The sequence below is a fragment of the Neopelma chrysocephalum genome, unplaced genomic scaffold, assembly GCF_003984885.1.
Source record: "Neopelma chrysocephalum unplaced genomic scaffold, ASM398488v2 Primary Assembly neopelma1_25, whole genome shotgun sequence".
NCBI classification, from domain to species: Eukaryota; Metazoa; Chordata; class Aves; order Passeriformes; family Pipridae; genus Neopelma; species Neopelma chrysocephalum.
Genome location: NW_020897694.1, coordinates 14,191,665 through 14,205,064, shown reverse-complemented (window position 1 = coordinate 14,205,064; position 13,400 = coordinate 14,191,665). Strand labels below are relative to the sequence as shown.

At 35.4% G+C, this 13,400-nt stretch overlaps 1 protein-coding gene across 7 annotated transcripts in view; it reads right to left on the bottom strand.

The window, feature by feature from the left end:
• BORA (bora, aurora kinase A activator) overlaps positions 1-13,400 on the bottom strand; it is a 35,831-nt gene that overhangs the window by 17,912 nt on the left and 4,519 nt on the right. For 3 of the 7 annotated variants that reach the window (XM_027674530.1, XM_027674529.1, XM_027674531.1), the window contains exons 4-12: positions 12,273-12,318; positions 10,811-10,892; positions 9,576-9,641; positions 8,761-8,817; positions 6,522-6,739; positions 5,183-5,336; positions 3,562-4,163; positions 3,029-3,160; positions 1,331-1,508 (exon numbers count right to left, since the gene is read on the bottom strand). In XM_027674530.1, the coding sequence (XP_027530331.1) occupies positions 1,359-1,508; positions 3,029-3,160; positions 3,562-4,163; positions 5,183-5,336; positions 6,522-6,739; positions 8,761-8,817; positions 9,576-9,641; positions 10,811-10,892; positions 12,273-12,318 (1,507 nt within the window). In that variant the 3' untranslated portion in view covers positions 1,331-1,358. Of the gene's footprint in view, positions 1-434; positions 1,509-3,028; positions 3,161-3,561; positions 4,164-5,182; positions 5,337-6,521; positions 6,740-8,760; positions 8,818-9,575; positions 9,642-10,810; positions 10,893-12,272; positions 12,319-13,400 lie in introns of those variants that run through there. The other 4 variants (XM_027674534.1, XM_027674533.1, XM_027674528.1 and 1 more) reach the window with 3 other exon arrangements.

Genomic DNA, 13,400 nt, shown 5'->3' with positions numbered 1-13,400 from the left:
CTCTTCTTCCCCTCTTAGTCACTAGGACTAGAAGATTACTACATGGATTTTTTTTTTCCCCCATTCACATTTATAAATGCCAGAAGGTTCTTTTAAACAAATCAAATCAAATGTAACCAAATCTGATTTGATTAGACAAAGGGAGTTCTGGGATTCTAGACCCTCCTCAATTCATTATTTTAATCACTGATGATTTTCTTGAAAGAATCAAGGGTTTGTTTGTATTAATACTTTCTGAAATAAGTCGCATGCAGAAGTTAATTATATTTTTAAGGGTTTATATAAATATTTTGGTAATTTCTGTAAGCAACATAATAATACTGGGAATTAAACATAAGAGAGAAGTAAAAGTGTAATGGTTTACTTTGATAGAAGAAAGGCTGCACCATTCTCTTAGTGATGTACTGAGACCAATTAATCTTAGTGCACCTTCTTATGTTCCTTCTGAAGTGTACTGGAGCATCAGTTTGGACGCAAGTGTTCTTAGGAGGCACTGGTGGAGTCAGGTGATCAGCTCCAAGGTTAGTACTAATACAATTACTAAAGCGACACTACAATTTAATTTTAAATAACCAATAATACATTTTACTCAAGTACATAGTGAATCTAACTGACAGACAGGCAGCCTTCTGTCAAACCAAGCTAAAAGCTATTCAGAGAACTGCTAAATAGCTGCTTTTGACATAAAGCTTATTTTGTATTACTAAAAGAACTAAACTTTGGGGTTTGCTCTCATCACACCCCCAGCAGTTCATTTCTGTTCAGTGACTCACTCTTGTTACCAGTGCTAGTATTCATGAAGCCACACAATAAATCTGACTGGGGACAAGCAATCCAAATCAAAATGAATATTCCTTTCCTTTTTCTCTCCCCCACAAAAAAAATGTCCCTCATGCTTTTAGGAGGGACAAATCTTAAAATGTAGCTGGTTTTGCAGTTATGTTTGTTCCTATGCAAGTTATCCTAGGTTTGCTCAATCTATCTGAAACACCCATCTGGAAGTTGAAGCTATGTCCAAACTTTCAAGACAAGATTCCTCATGGAATCTACCCTAATCACAGAAGGAACACAATTCTGAAAAAAAAGTATTGTTTCTCTGTACTAACTCTAGACGCCTTAATTTTCAAAAAAGGATCACTTAATAATACCAATAAATTTGTTCATAAGACCTGAAAAATCCCACATTATTTAAAAACTCCCCTAATATATAACAGAAAATTTATTACATTTGCATTAACAAAGCAAAAAGGTAGGTATAATCCAGGTAACTGAGATCATATGTATAAAAATTTATTAGACAACACAAATTCTCCATCAGAAAACTACATACCAGTTTTGTGAAATTCCTGACCTTGATTTTAATTTTTATGTTTCCAAGCAGAAATATTGCAAGTTGCATTTTTTCCAAATATTGTAGTATGTGGTTTTGCCTTTTGGAAACAGGATTGCGTCTCTGGAGATTTTGCTCTCAGCAACTGATTGTCCTTATGGCTTAAAACAGAACACTCCTAGATGAATAAGGAAAAGTTAATTTTAAAACCATTTTCACAGAAATTCTCCATAAGAAATAAGATCCAAACCTACTATCTGCAAATTTCAAGTACAATAAGTACCTTAAGTACCACCTCTCCCCTTTTGAAATGAGAAAGAAATGAAATAATATGTTTTCTCTGCACAGATCTTTGAAACATGCTGTCAGCTAAAACCACCTCCTTTCAGAGCTCACATGCTCTGAATGAGGCAGACTCAATTCTTTCAGCCAGCAGTGTCTGTGCTTTTTTATTTCCATTCTCTGGAGGTTCTGTCTCTTGTGAGAGTTGAATGAAGTACTTAATGCCTTCATACTTAAATACTAATCTGAAATGCAAAATTGGGCTTAGTCAGGATCTAGTAACTGAAAGACTAATAGTGGGAAAAGAAAGCTGCATAACATTGGTGAGTCCCTCTAGGTCAGGTTTGATACTATACAATTGTTTCTGGGAAGTACATTCACACATCTAATCCTCGTCCAACAGGGTGACTGGGGCAAGACCTCAGAGTAGATGTATATTTTTAGATGTTAAAGACAAAATATCCATCTCCTTTTAATTTTGTAAGGGCACATTTATCCTAGTCTTAAATGAGCAGAGATCAGAATTTGATGTCAATGGTCTGTAAGACACCATCAGTCTGTACTTCACCTTGGCAGAGAGTTGGCTATTAGCATGTCAGATACAGAAGTGAAGTCAGGGCTGAATGGGCCTACTTGAGGATTTTTTATAATTTGGTACTACAGTTCAGTATTGTCTCCCCTTCAAGGACTGTAAACAACACTAAGTCGCAGACCATAAACTACTAAGTTTGTAAGACCATAAGACCATAATTACTAAGTGAGAGGAGATGATCTTTGCTCTCTTCTCCAAAGAAAACAGCCTTGCTTCCAATTCTCTGCAAGAAGTAGAATTCCTTCCAATCATTCACAATATTATTGGTTTAGGAGTCTTGCTAGATATGTATTGTCTTTTGTAATTTTTTTTCAGATAGGTCATCAAAGCACTTGTACTGTACCCAAGCAGAAAGTTCCCCACCAAGTCAGCATGCTAGGTGTGCTCTAAGAAACTTACAAATGAGTTTATGAAAATCAGCAGCGGACAGTTTTCCTCAAAAAATGTCCTTCTCCACAGGCACACATTTAAAAATTTAGCAAAAAAAGAAAGCAGCAAGAACAACAGAAACAAAAATGACAGACTCCAATACTCCCAATACATCTGAAACCATGAGCAGCCTCACAACTACCATTCACATATATACCTCAGTTTCCTCTGAAAAAACCTGCCTTTGTCATAAAACACATTAATTTTATCGCCACCTTAAGATAATTTTTCCTGCATTTATTCCCCATTTTCTACATACTTGAAATGACGCTACATTAAGATCTTTATTATCACCTCACCGCCTCTCCCCCCAGGCTCCCTGGAACCAAACAAAATGGGGAATGGATGCTTTAGATGGGAAGCCTCTCACTTTTGTATCACAATTTAACTCCTACCTTTGTTCTAAGCATCTGAGATTTATTCTGAAAAACTACAGTATTCACATCATTTTCTCTGCAGCTGTTTTCAGCCCCCGCAGTATCCATAATGCTGTTTCCACAAGTCTGTGTACTGTAACCACTGTCCACCTGAAATCAAGAAGCAGGGCTTGAAAAATGTACTGTAATTCTAATACCAATAAATCCCTCAGATACTTGATATGATTTTCATTTGATTAACAGAACTTAATCCAACAAACCAACTACAATCAGTTAACAACAAAAGCAAATCGTAAGCAGGTTTGTCAGAATTAGCTTGGATTAAGTTAAATGTATTGCTGTACAGAGCAACACAAAAATAATTTGTAATTGCTATGCTAACTCCACTGAGAGCAAAGACGGGATGGGAGGGAAGCGATAAAAGTCATGATACCACCAGCATGCCACAACCAATACAAGAAAATAATAATTACTTCCAGAATAGTATATGTATTCCAGTTATTATGTTCAGCTCAGTTTTATAGAGAAGCAAAAAAAATTTTTATTTTTACCTGAATACTACTGTTGTCACAAGGAATTGCACTGCTTTCGGCAAGAGGTGACATGCACATCCGAGAGCTTTCAATACTGAAAGTAATGCCTGTCATAAAGCTGGTCATTGGTGTATTGCTATTGCCAATTGTTTCTTTTATCCAAGTGTTTTCCTCTGACACTTCAGCTGCATCAGCCATATCTACAGTATTATTTTCTTTTAAGCCTTCTATATCCTGAAATGATGACAACCTTTGATGACAAGCTTCTGAGTGATCTGGTGCAATAGACACAGTTGCCACCACAAGATGTGTACCATGTGCAAAAGTATCACTGTCTTCCTGACATAAGTTTATTCCATTATCCATTTCTGGGAACCGAGCTTCTGCTGGAGAAGCATTTTCCTTATCTTCCTCATCCTCATCGTGAGTCTCAACTGCAATTGGTATTCTAATGACAGAAGTCTGATACTGGGCAGTCCCTCTACAAGCTCCAAGCCTCATAGGAGAGCAATTTTTAATTGGAGAACAACCATCTATGTAAGGACTTCTTGTACTTGGCGGTGTCATTCTATTTGAGGAAGAAGGAATATCTGGAGAACGAAATGTAAATTTTCTTTGGTCTGTAAAAAACCAAAGTTTAATTCCACATAATATCTAATAGAAAAAATTCATCATCCTCAAGGGCTTACAGTTCACTAAATCATTTATATCCAAGTAAATAGCATGTCACTGACCCCGGTCTCCCAACCAAATCAAACAACCCCAAACACCAAACAAACCAGCAGCACATTTTAACTATCATGGTAAAGGCAAGTTTCTTTCCCATTTTTACCACGAAATTTGTTTTCTGTAACATGGTTTACTGCATTGGAGACCTTCTATTTTCAAATGTCATTACTACACAATATTCAAAGGAAAATGTGTGAAGGCTGGTTCTGTGGGTTTTTCCCAAACAAGTATCAATACATATATTCTATAGGTATTTAATTTTTGGCAGCAATAAAATTTAAGATGATCAAACAAGTGAGAAAACACATATGCAATCTCCACATATAATGGTGTTTTGATAACATCAAAATCATAAACATGCCGTTAAAGCCTTTCCAGGTTATGGACATGGCATGAAATACTGACATTTTCTAGAGCTACAAAGACACAAAATGTTCGTGACTTCTTCACTCATCAGTTTCATTTCAAATAATCTTCATGATTGCATGATTTGAAAACTCAATCTAAACATTCTTTGTCCATTGACATTCAAATGCTTCAGGTTGGGCCAAATCAGAATTGTGACCTGACTTTTAGACATGTGGCTTTGAACTCCCTCCCACACTAGATTAACCCTTCTAACTTTTTTCATTCCTATAAGGTCTCAATGCCTGCTTCTAAAGTATTTTCCCTAGTTGATTTCTTTGTAAGCATATACATTTCATTGTCTCACATATTTCACTGCTAAACAGTAAATGTGTCATATAGGAGGAGACTGCTAGTCTGCCAAGCATAATAACTTGTCTCCTAACAGAAATAGGTTCCCCTAAGAATTCAGCAGTTTTTATAATAAAAAAATTTATAATAAAAAATTTTTATAATAAAAATATATGACTCAAGAAAGAATAACACATATACAATTAAACCATACCTGAGAGTGGTGTTTTTCTTATGTGAAAAGCAATTGGTGAAAAAGTAGGAGAACCACTACGTGCAGGAGACCCCTCTGAAAATGTGGGACTGGTTATACTTCCCAGACTATAAGCTCTTGTTCCTCCCTGAATAGGACTTGAAGAAAACTGGCCCTTCAGAAAAACAAAATCAAAACCACACAGCATATTTTCATAATGTTAACTTTGGCTTATATGTATATATAAAAAGTGTTCCAAAGTGTTCTAATTTAAAAGTTTAATATGGCAGCACTGAGAAAGACTAATCCTCTACAGTGACAATCTCTATCATTAGTTTAGCTTAAATATTTCAGTGCAGCTCTTTACCTGGACCTTATGGCTCCACATAGGAGAAGAGAGCAATGGACTCAAACTGTCACATAATACCAACTAGGCCTACTATATCCATTAGATTTAAGAACTCTGAGAAACCTAAACAGAGAATTAATGCTATCTGTGTCTAGTCAAGTATCTGATCTAAATTTCTTGCTCATATCAATGTTGTTGAAAGTCGGCCACTATTTATATTTTAATGTAATCCATATTTTCTGAATTACTTACTTCAGCAGCAGGCAAAACATGAAACTATTTCTCCTTAAGAAAAGAGCATTATACTGCAAGAACGTGACTACTATTCTGTTAAAGGAATTCTTTACTAGGTTGCCATAGTAAACTTTTTTTTAAGCCACACTATTCCTAGGGTAGTTTTTTTCCATGCACTTCAGCCACCAAACAGATGAAACCATATCACCTAAATCAGTTCCGCTGTGCTATGTCCACCCAGGAATAAGGTTTACTTTGTTTCAATTAAAGAACAGACATTATGTTCTGTGTTCTAATAAATGTCTATTCATCTGAAAACTCTGGTCAATGGAAAAGAAAAACAGCACATTTAGCCCTGCATTCAAAGATCCTCAATTAATGTCTTCCACTATAAATGAGTTTATGAGCTATAAGGGAAATAATTATATCACAGGTTCATATCAACTGGTATTTTAGAGAGTAGTTCATGCATTTAAACAGGACTTTTTTTGTATACACATTTTATGGAGAAAAGGTTTCAACATGCTTTCAGCAAGTCTTTTGCATGTTTTAATTTCTACTTCCATTTCATAACATTAGAACATAATTCCTTCTAAAGAAAAGAATAGCAGCACAACAAAATAATTTGATAAAGTAAAAAGTCAGTAATATATTCTTTCAATACTTTTAGTTCACACAGTTTTTTCTGAATTTGGAAAAAAAAAAACCACCATCCTTAAGTCTAGCACCTACTCCCTCAAAGTACATCCCATCCAGCCCACAAAACAGGCTACTTACTGAACTAGATGTGTCCAGAGGGCTTCTGCACCGGACTGGTGATAATTCTATTGAACAAAGCACTCCAAGTGGCTGACTACTGCATGGACTATGCAGAGAAGGGGACAAACATGCAGATACACTTCCATTTTCTTCTAAAAACAGCTTTCTTCTGAGTGATGAAGAGCTTAGATTTTCCTGAGATTGATCTGCAAATTCTTCAGTTCTAAAATATTCACCTAGAAATCATGGGAAAAAGTTGTTTCCAATAAGAATGCAGAAAAAAAAAATCTTACTACAGAGATATATATAACTAAATAAAAGCATTTAATCCAATTTACCAACGCAGCAAGTCATTAATCTAATTAGGCACCTATCCCAAAGGATAGCTTGTTACCACTACAAAACATCCACTCTGTCCACAAAGGTTCCACTTCTGCTTATCATCGCTTAATACTAGGGTCTGAATTAAAAAAAAAAAAAAAGTATATATATAGGCTAGCATCTACTTACTGGTCTTTTCCCAATTCCTCACATCTGAGTTGCAAAAGTGATTTTTTTAATACCCAAGAAAAACTAAACTCTTTTTCAGGTCTCCCAGGTGTTTAAATGGTCTTCGTGATACATCCAGAGGCAAACCAGTTTCAACTTGAAGAAAGTCCAAGCAGTTATCAGCTTACAGTAGGAAATTATACAGAGGTTAACTGAGACCCATTAAAATACGCTAAAACTTACCAGATTATTTTACTTTCTTGCTCTCGCTCTATTCTAACTGGATATTCCTTATAGAAGAAACTTTTAATGAACTCAAAAATTATGGGTTGATGGAAGCATTTGTTAAGACAAAAACCAAAGGCAATAGATATGGTATTGTTTTTCTGTTTTAATTTTGATGACCCACAGTCAGGGTTGTGAAATTTAATACTGGGATAGCTGCATGCAGACGAAACCCTCTGAGCTGGTTGTACCGACTGTTCCCACATGAGCAGTAAGAACAGGCCTTTCCAGCCTGAGAAGCTTGAGAAGGTGGCAGCAATTGCTTGACATAGCATTTATAACCAGACAGTTAATTTGGACTGTTGTCTCTGTTGCCTCCTCACTCAGCAGTCATGGCTTTTTGCTACCACATAACTTCTAGTCACCACCATGGCTTCAGTTAAATTAAAGGCAGGGTTAAAGCACAGCCTTACCCAAGGTAAGGTTGGACTATGAGTCTCACAACCAGTCATCTGTAAGTCAAACAGCTCTGCTGAGTCAAGTAACTGCTCTGTTTGGGGGAGGCAGGAGTTATCTTCTGCTTACTACCTTTATTATGGGGGACCCCTGGTGGTCTAGTGGTTAGGATGTGGCGCTCTCACCGCCGCGGCCCGGGTTCGATTTGGCCCGGGTTCGATTCCCGGTCAGGGATACTCCCCTGGGGCAGATGGAGCTCGTCAGCCCTCTAAGGCCATCCATCTATGAGAAGGTCACTCTAAACAAACCTACGTCCGGAGGACCTCACTGCCATTGTCCAAGCTCGCTTGGCCCCAACAGATGAACCTTCAGATTAAAGGGTGGGCTCAGTTCAGCGCATGCTGTGTCTCACCTAAAAAATCCATTGCGCAGGCTGGAAAGGTAAAAGACCTTTCCCAAAATCTTCGTTTGCGAAGACTGGCCATGCACTACCTTTTATGCATTTGTTAACTGTTAATCAATTTCATAGAATCATAGAATATCCTGAGTTGGGATGGACCCACAAGGATCATCAAGTCCAACTCCTGGCCCTGCACAGGACCATCCCCAAGATTCACACTATGTCCCTGACAGTATCATCCAAACACTTCTTGAACTCTGGCAGGCTTGGTGCTGTTCCAGTGCCCAACCATCCTCTGGGTAAAGAGCCTCGTTCTAATATCCAACCTAAACCTCCCCTGACAAAACTTAGGCCATTCCCTCAGGTCCTGTCACTGGTCATCACAGAGAAGAGATAAGTGTCTGCCCCTCTGCTTCCCTTCATGACAAAGCTGTACACTGCAATGAGGTCTCCTCTCAGTGTCCTCCAGGCTGAACAATTTCCAGTTGTCTTCCATATCCCTCCTTTTCTGTCTTTATGTCCACACTCAAATCATATCATTTAAGTCACATGTCCTGTGCAACACACACTATCCATTTAGAACACATACTTAAAACTTGTTCATTCATTTGGTTCTCAGTATTTCATAAGACAAAACCACCCAGCAAATATTTAGACATTCATAAATACAGATATTGCATGACATACCTAGTATTTTCTCTAAATTAATATCCACTGGCAAAGACAGTACCGTCTGACAAGCAGCTGCAATGAATAAAACCAACAAAATTAGCTTAGTGACCTTTTACTAAAACTGTAGAGACAAACATTCACTTTCAAATTGCACCACAATTGAGCTATTTAAATTACAGCTGCAATAAGGAAAAGTGTTAATTAAAGCTGTGATTCTGATTTGACAACACTATATGCAGCACATTAGGCCTAGAGATAAAAAACCCAGGAGTTGTAAGAATGCCTCTCTAGAGGCTTTTATGTTAACTGAGGAAAGAGGTCTCTGAAGAAAGGAAGGATTCAAAAGGAAATGGGAGAAAAATCATCAAAATACCCTGGGGAAAAACACTACCTATATCTAAAATGATACAGTTTAAAAGATGTATTAAGATTTCTGCTATTTATTTGGCATAGAAAATAACCAAGATTCTCTAACCCTTAACAATCCAACACATTAAAGGTTTCTTGAAACTGTAATTTACCCATAAACCTGAGACTTACATTCACTTCTTAATTCAGAAAAAGTGCATACATTGAGTTGGAAAAAATGCACCCCACAGTCTTACAGGGGACTTCATTTTTTACTTCAGAAAAAATACCAGAGAGTATAACAGAATTAAATTACTATGAGAAGTGGACATTAAAATTAATAATACCATTCAGGTCAAGAAAAACTATTTCTACAGGAATATTAACAAACAAATAATTCCCCTTTTAAATTAAACAGCCATTTAAAATGGGTTTCTTGCTTCAGAGAAAGCCTGTAATTTCAGACATTGCCTTTTACTCACCATTGCTCTTTCCAGGCTGCAAGCTTAGCTGTCTTCCAATTGGAGAAATGTTATTTAGATCAATGGCTGTAAAACACAGAAGAACTTAAATTTAAGCATGCATTGCATATAGAGTTAGAATATTTAATACAACTAAACAAAACTTTTGCATCCAAGTTTGGAAGAGATTAAAAAGGCGTACTGAAAAAAGGTTACCATTACTGCTGATTAAGAGAATTTCAGCACCTTTCTATTCAAACAAAGCATAGTGAAATACCATCAGCGTTGCTCAGACCTTTGTCTCCTGCAGCCTTCTCTACATTTGATTTAAAACAAACTAGTTTACACTTAGCTAAACAAGCTGTGTTCAAGTAGAACACATTTCCATAAAATCACTCAGTCTGGATTTGAGGTGAAGAAATATTTCAGTTTTTTTATATAGCTAAAGAACACATTAGACCATCTTCCTTTACCATTCACTTTTCTAGATCTTGGATGGTGGCTCGTGTTCTCTGCTCAAAAAATGACGATCTTACAATTGACAATAAAAAATACACTATACAAAAGCTGCATCTCCTTGATAAAAAACATATAAGTTTAGCCTTTTCCAAATCTTGAAAAATCACCACTTATTTAAGAATTTCCAATGAAACAATACTTTATAGTTGACATTTGTCCGGCTTGTAGTCCATTTACTATGTATTCTCCTGGCTATATATAAACTTCAGTAACAATAGCATTAAGAATAAAATCTCACATGGGCATAAACATAATGAACTTAGGAAACCCACGAGCAGTGACTATGAGTTAGCACGACACTAAGACGACAACAGGAATTTATGCAACAAGGGTAAAAAAATATGGAACTTTATTTCCCATATGCTTATATGGTGAGGAAAGCAGTCAGAATAGGGAGGACGTGCAAATATCAGAAATAAAAAGCAAAGTAGAAGACTTGGCTATTACCAGTATCAACAGTGCAATTCTGTATGCAAATTAAATTGGTTAAAAACAAGTTTATTAAAGTAAAAAGATTTAAGAACAAGAACCAAAAATAATAAAAAGGAAAAACTATACAAGACTTGATTAATAAATAATTCTTAAAAAGAGCACTTGGAGAGAACAGCTGAAAATATATCAGTTGTGCCATATTTTATCACCAGTTCTTAAAATTTAAATTAAGATTGAAACAAATTATGCTTGATAATTTCTCCGAAAGCTACACTATTTTGGACAGACACAGAAAAGCAACTTACATTTAGTTGAATTAAATTGAGAAACTTGTTTGCCTTCATGTTCAGTCCAAGGAGAAGGAACTATGAGCCTTTTTGTGAAAAACTAGAGCAGAATAAAAATAAGCATCTCAGCACTTTAAAAAAATTGGTGATCCTCAACTTAGATTTAGATCAGTACCCTGAACGAGAAAAATTGCAGAACTTATTATTTCAGGCCCAGAGAGATTAAAGAAAAAAATAAGTTGAAGACCCCATATTCTTTACAACACACAGCACTGCAGATCTTTCAGAGCGAAAATTGAAGAAAAGTTTCATTTAACAATAATTACTCATTTAAAAATTTGAACTGTCACTGCCTCACTTATTGCACAGTAGTTTAAAATAATTCTTTACATATTTTCAGTTTGTCAAGTTGTATTTTGACAATTGAGCTATTTCACAGAAGTGATAAAGAGACACTGCAGTAAAAGTGATAAACCAAGGCTTTTTGGTAACATTATTAATTTATTTGGCTAAATTGGTTAGCAGTGAAACATTTATGAGTTACTGGCATTTCAGTCTTTTTCTTTGAACCAGAAATTGTATCTATCATCACAGTTGCACTACGGAACGCCCTGATGCTGAGGAGATGAACACTATTACATAGCTTCAAGAAACACATGGCAAATCTTGTTTTCACAATAAATGCAAGACTCAAAGTAAATGAAAAATCTCAGCTTGAAACACAACTATTAAATACATAATTTTTATCAGAGACATGGTTTCAAGCTGTTCAGCTGCAGAATCCATTAGGTTATATCTCACAAAGAAGAAATACCTTTTTTAATGCAGATTTAGAAAAACAGAATATCTTAGCTGCAGGTCAAGTACACAGCACCTTGATGGAATCATAAAATATATATTTTGTTTGTAGAGACAGAAACTCACAGACTGGCTTACCAGAGCCTTATTTTACCTTTCTGAAATTATATTTAAGATTTCTATAGTGAAGATATGAAACACTTGTCTTTCTCTGCTATACAAATGGATAGTAAAAAATAAAATGAAAAATGGATGGAAATATATACAAGCTACCACAATAAAGTCGTACATCCAACTAAGCAGACCTTGGAAGGAACAAAAGAAATCACAAAATTCTGCAATATTTTTAAAAATGCAATAAACTACTAATGGATACTGTAAACCCCCAAATGCTCAATCATTATTTGTAACCTGAAGTTAACTATTTATAAGTTAGTTTACAGCTACATTACCACTAGCCAAGCTACATGAAAGAAAAAAATATGTTGTTTTGGCCTGCAGGTGTGTGAAAAAAGATGGGAAGAAAAAGAACATGTGGATTCCAATTACAATGGATGAGGATGAAAAAATCACTTTATTACTGAAATATAACAGGCTTTTGGGTTTTGAAATCCTATAACACATGTGGACCTTTTTTTTTGACAAAAAAAACCCAGTATTTGATAGCACAAAGTTTTATTACCTCCTCAATAGCTTTTTGCCTTCTGTCTTCTGTCTCCTTATCAATTCTAAGTAACAAATGAAAGACAACTCAATTATCAAAACCATCACATAAGTAAGAAAAAATGTAAAGTCCAACCATATAATAATTTATAGATTCTCAAGAGGAACTTTATAAATGAAATTGCACTAAACCCTAAATCGTAAGATTGTTTTTACTGTTATGCACAATAATTTTATACTATAAATTTAGAAATATAAATTCAATTCTCAGTTCAGTTCATTTGAAAAAGATCTGTACCATTTATAAGTACACATTTGCAAATCATCTATTTACTCCTTGTATCAGCAAGTCTGGACAAAAACTCAGTCACAACTGATCTTCCAAAATAATGTCATATGAATAGATTTTACTATTAGTTACTGTGAGATTAGTCTTACACTATAAAACCAAGCAGAATAAAAACCTGGGCTACAAGGAATTGAAGGGCAACTGAAGACACTCCTGGAATTTGCAAACTCAAATTCCTGACACAGCCCACTTTCCCAGCAGAGTTCTCTCTACCAAATAGATAGTCTGCCATATTTTCTTCAGTTTAGAATATAATGTCATATTTCAGTTTCTAACAATGAACATATTCTCTTATGCAGCTTTTAACCTATCTTTTAAAAAAATATTATAGTTACTTCAGCCATGATGTGTGAGATTCTATATTTATATTTCCTCTAATGGTCACCTCCTAGTCTCACTCAGTTACTACTATGGAATTTATGGTAAAATTTCTTGAAGCTTACAAATGTCCATCATTGTCTTAGCTGAATCACATAATGGTTTCATAAACAGATATTATACTTGAATTAATCTTGAATAATTTTAGAAATCAGTCAGACAACACAAACACACAGATGTGCCTAATACATGAATTCTCTTTCACAGTTCGTTCTTTCATGCTTATCACACTTCGAATGTATCTACAATGCTTGAGCACGCCATCTTCAATTACATCTGCCTAGATGATGCTAAAGTGACAGTTCTATGAAGATACTTACACAAAATTCAGTTACTGTACCAAAAAAGAATAAGCATACAATCACTGTATATTTATGCATAGTAGATCACAATAAGCAAACAGAGGAACTGGGAAAACAG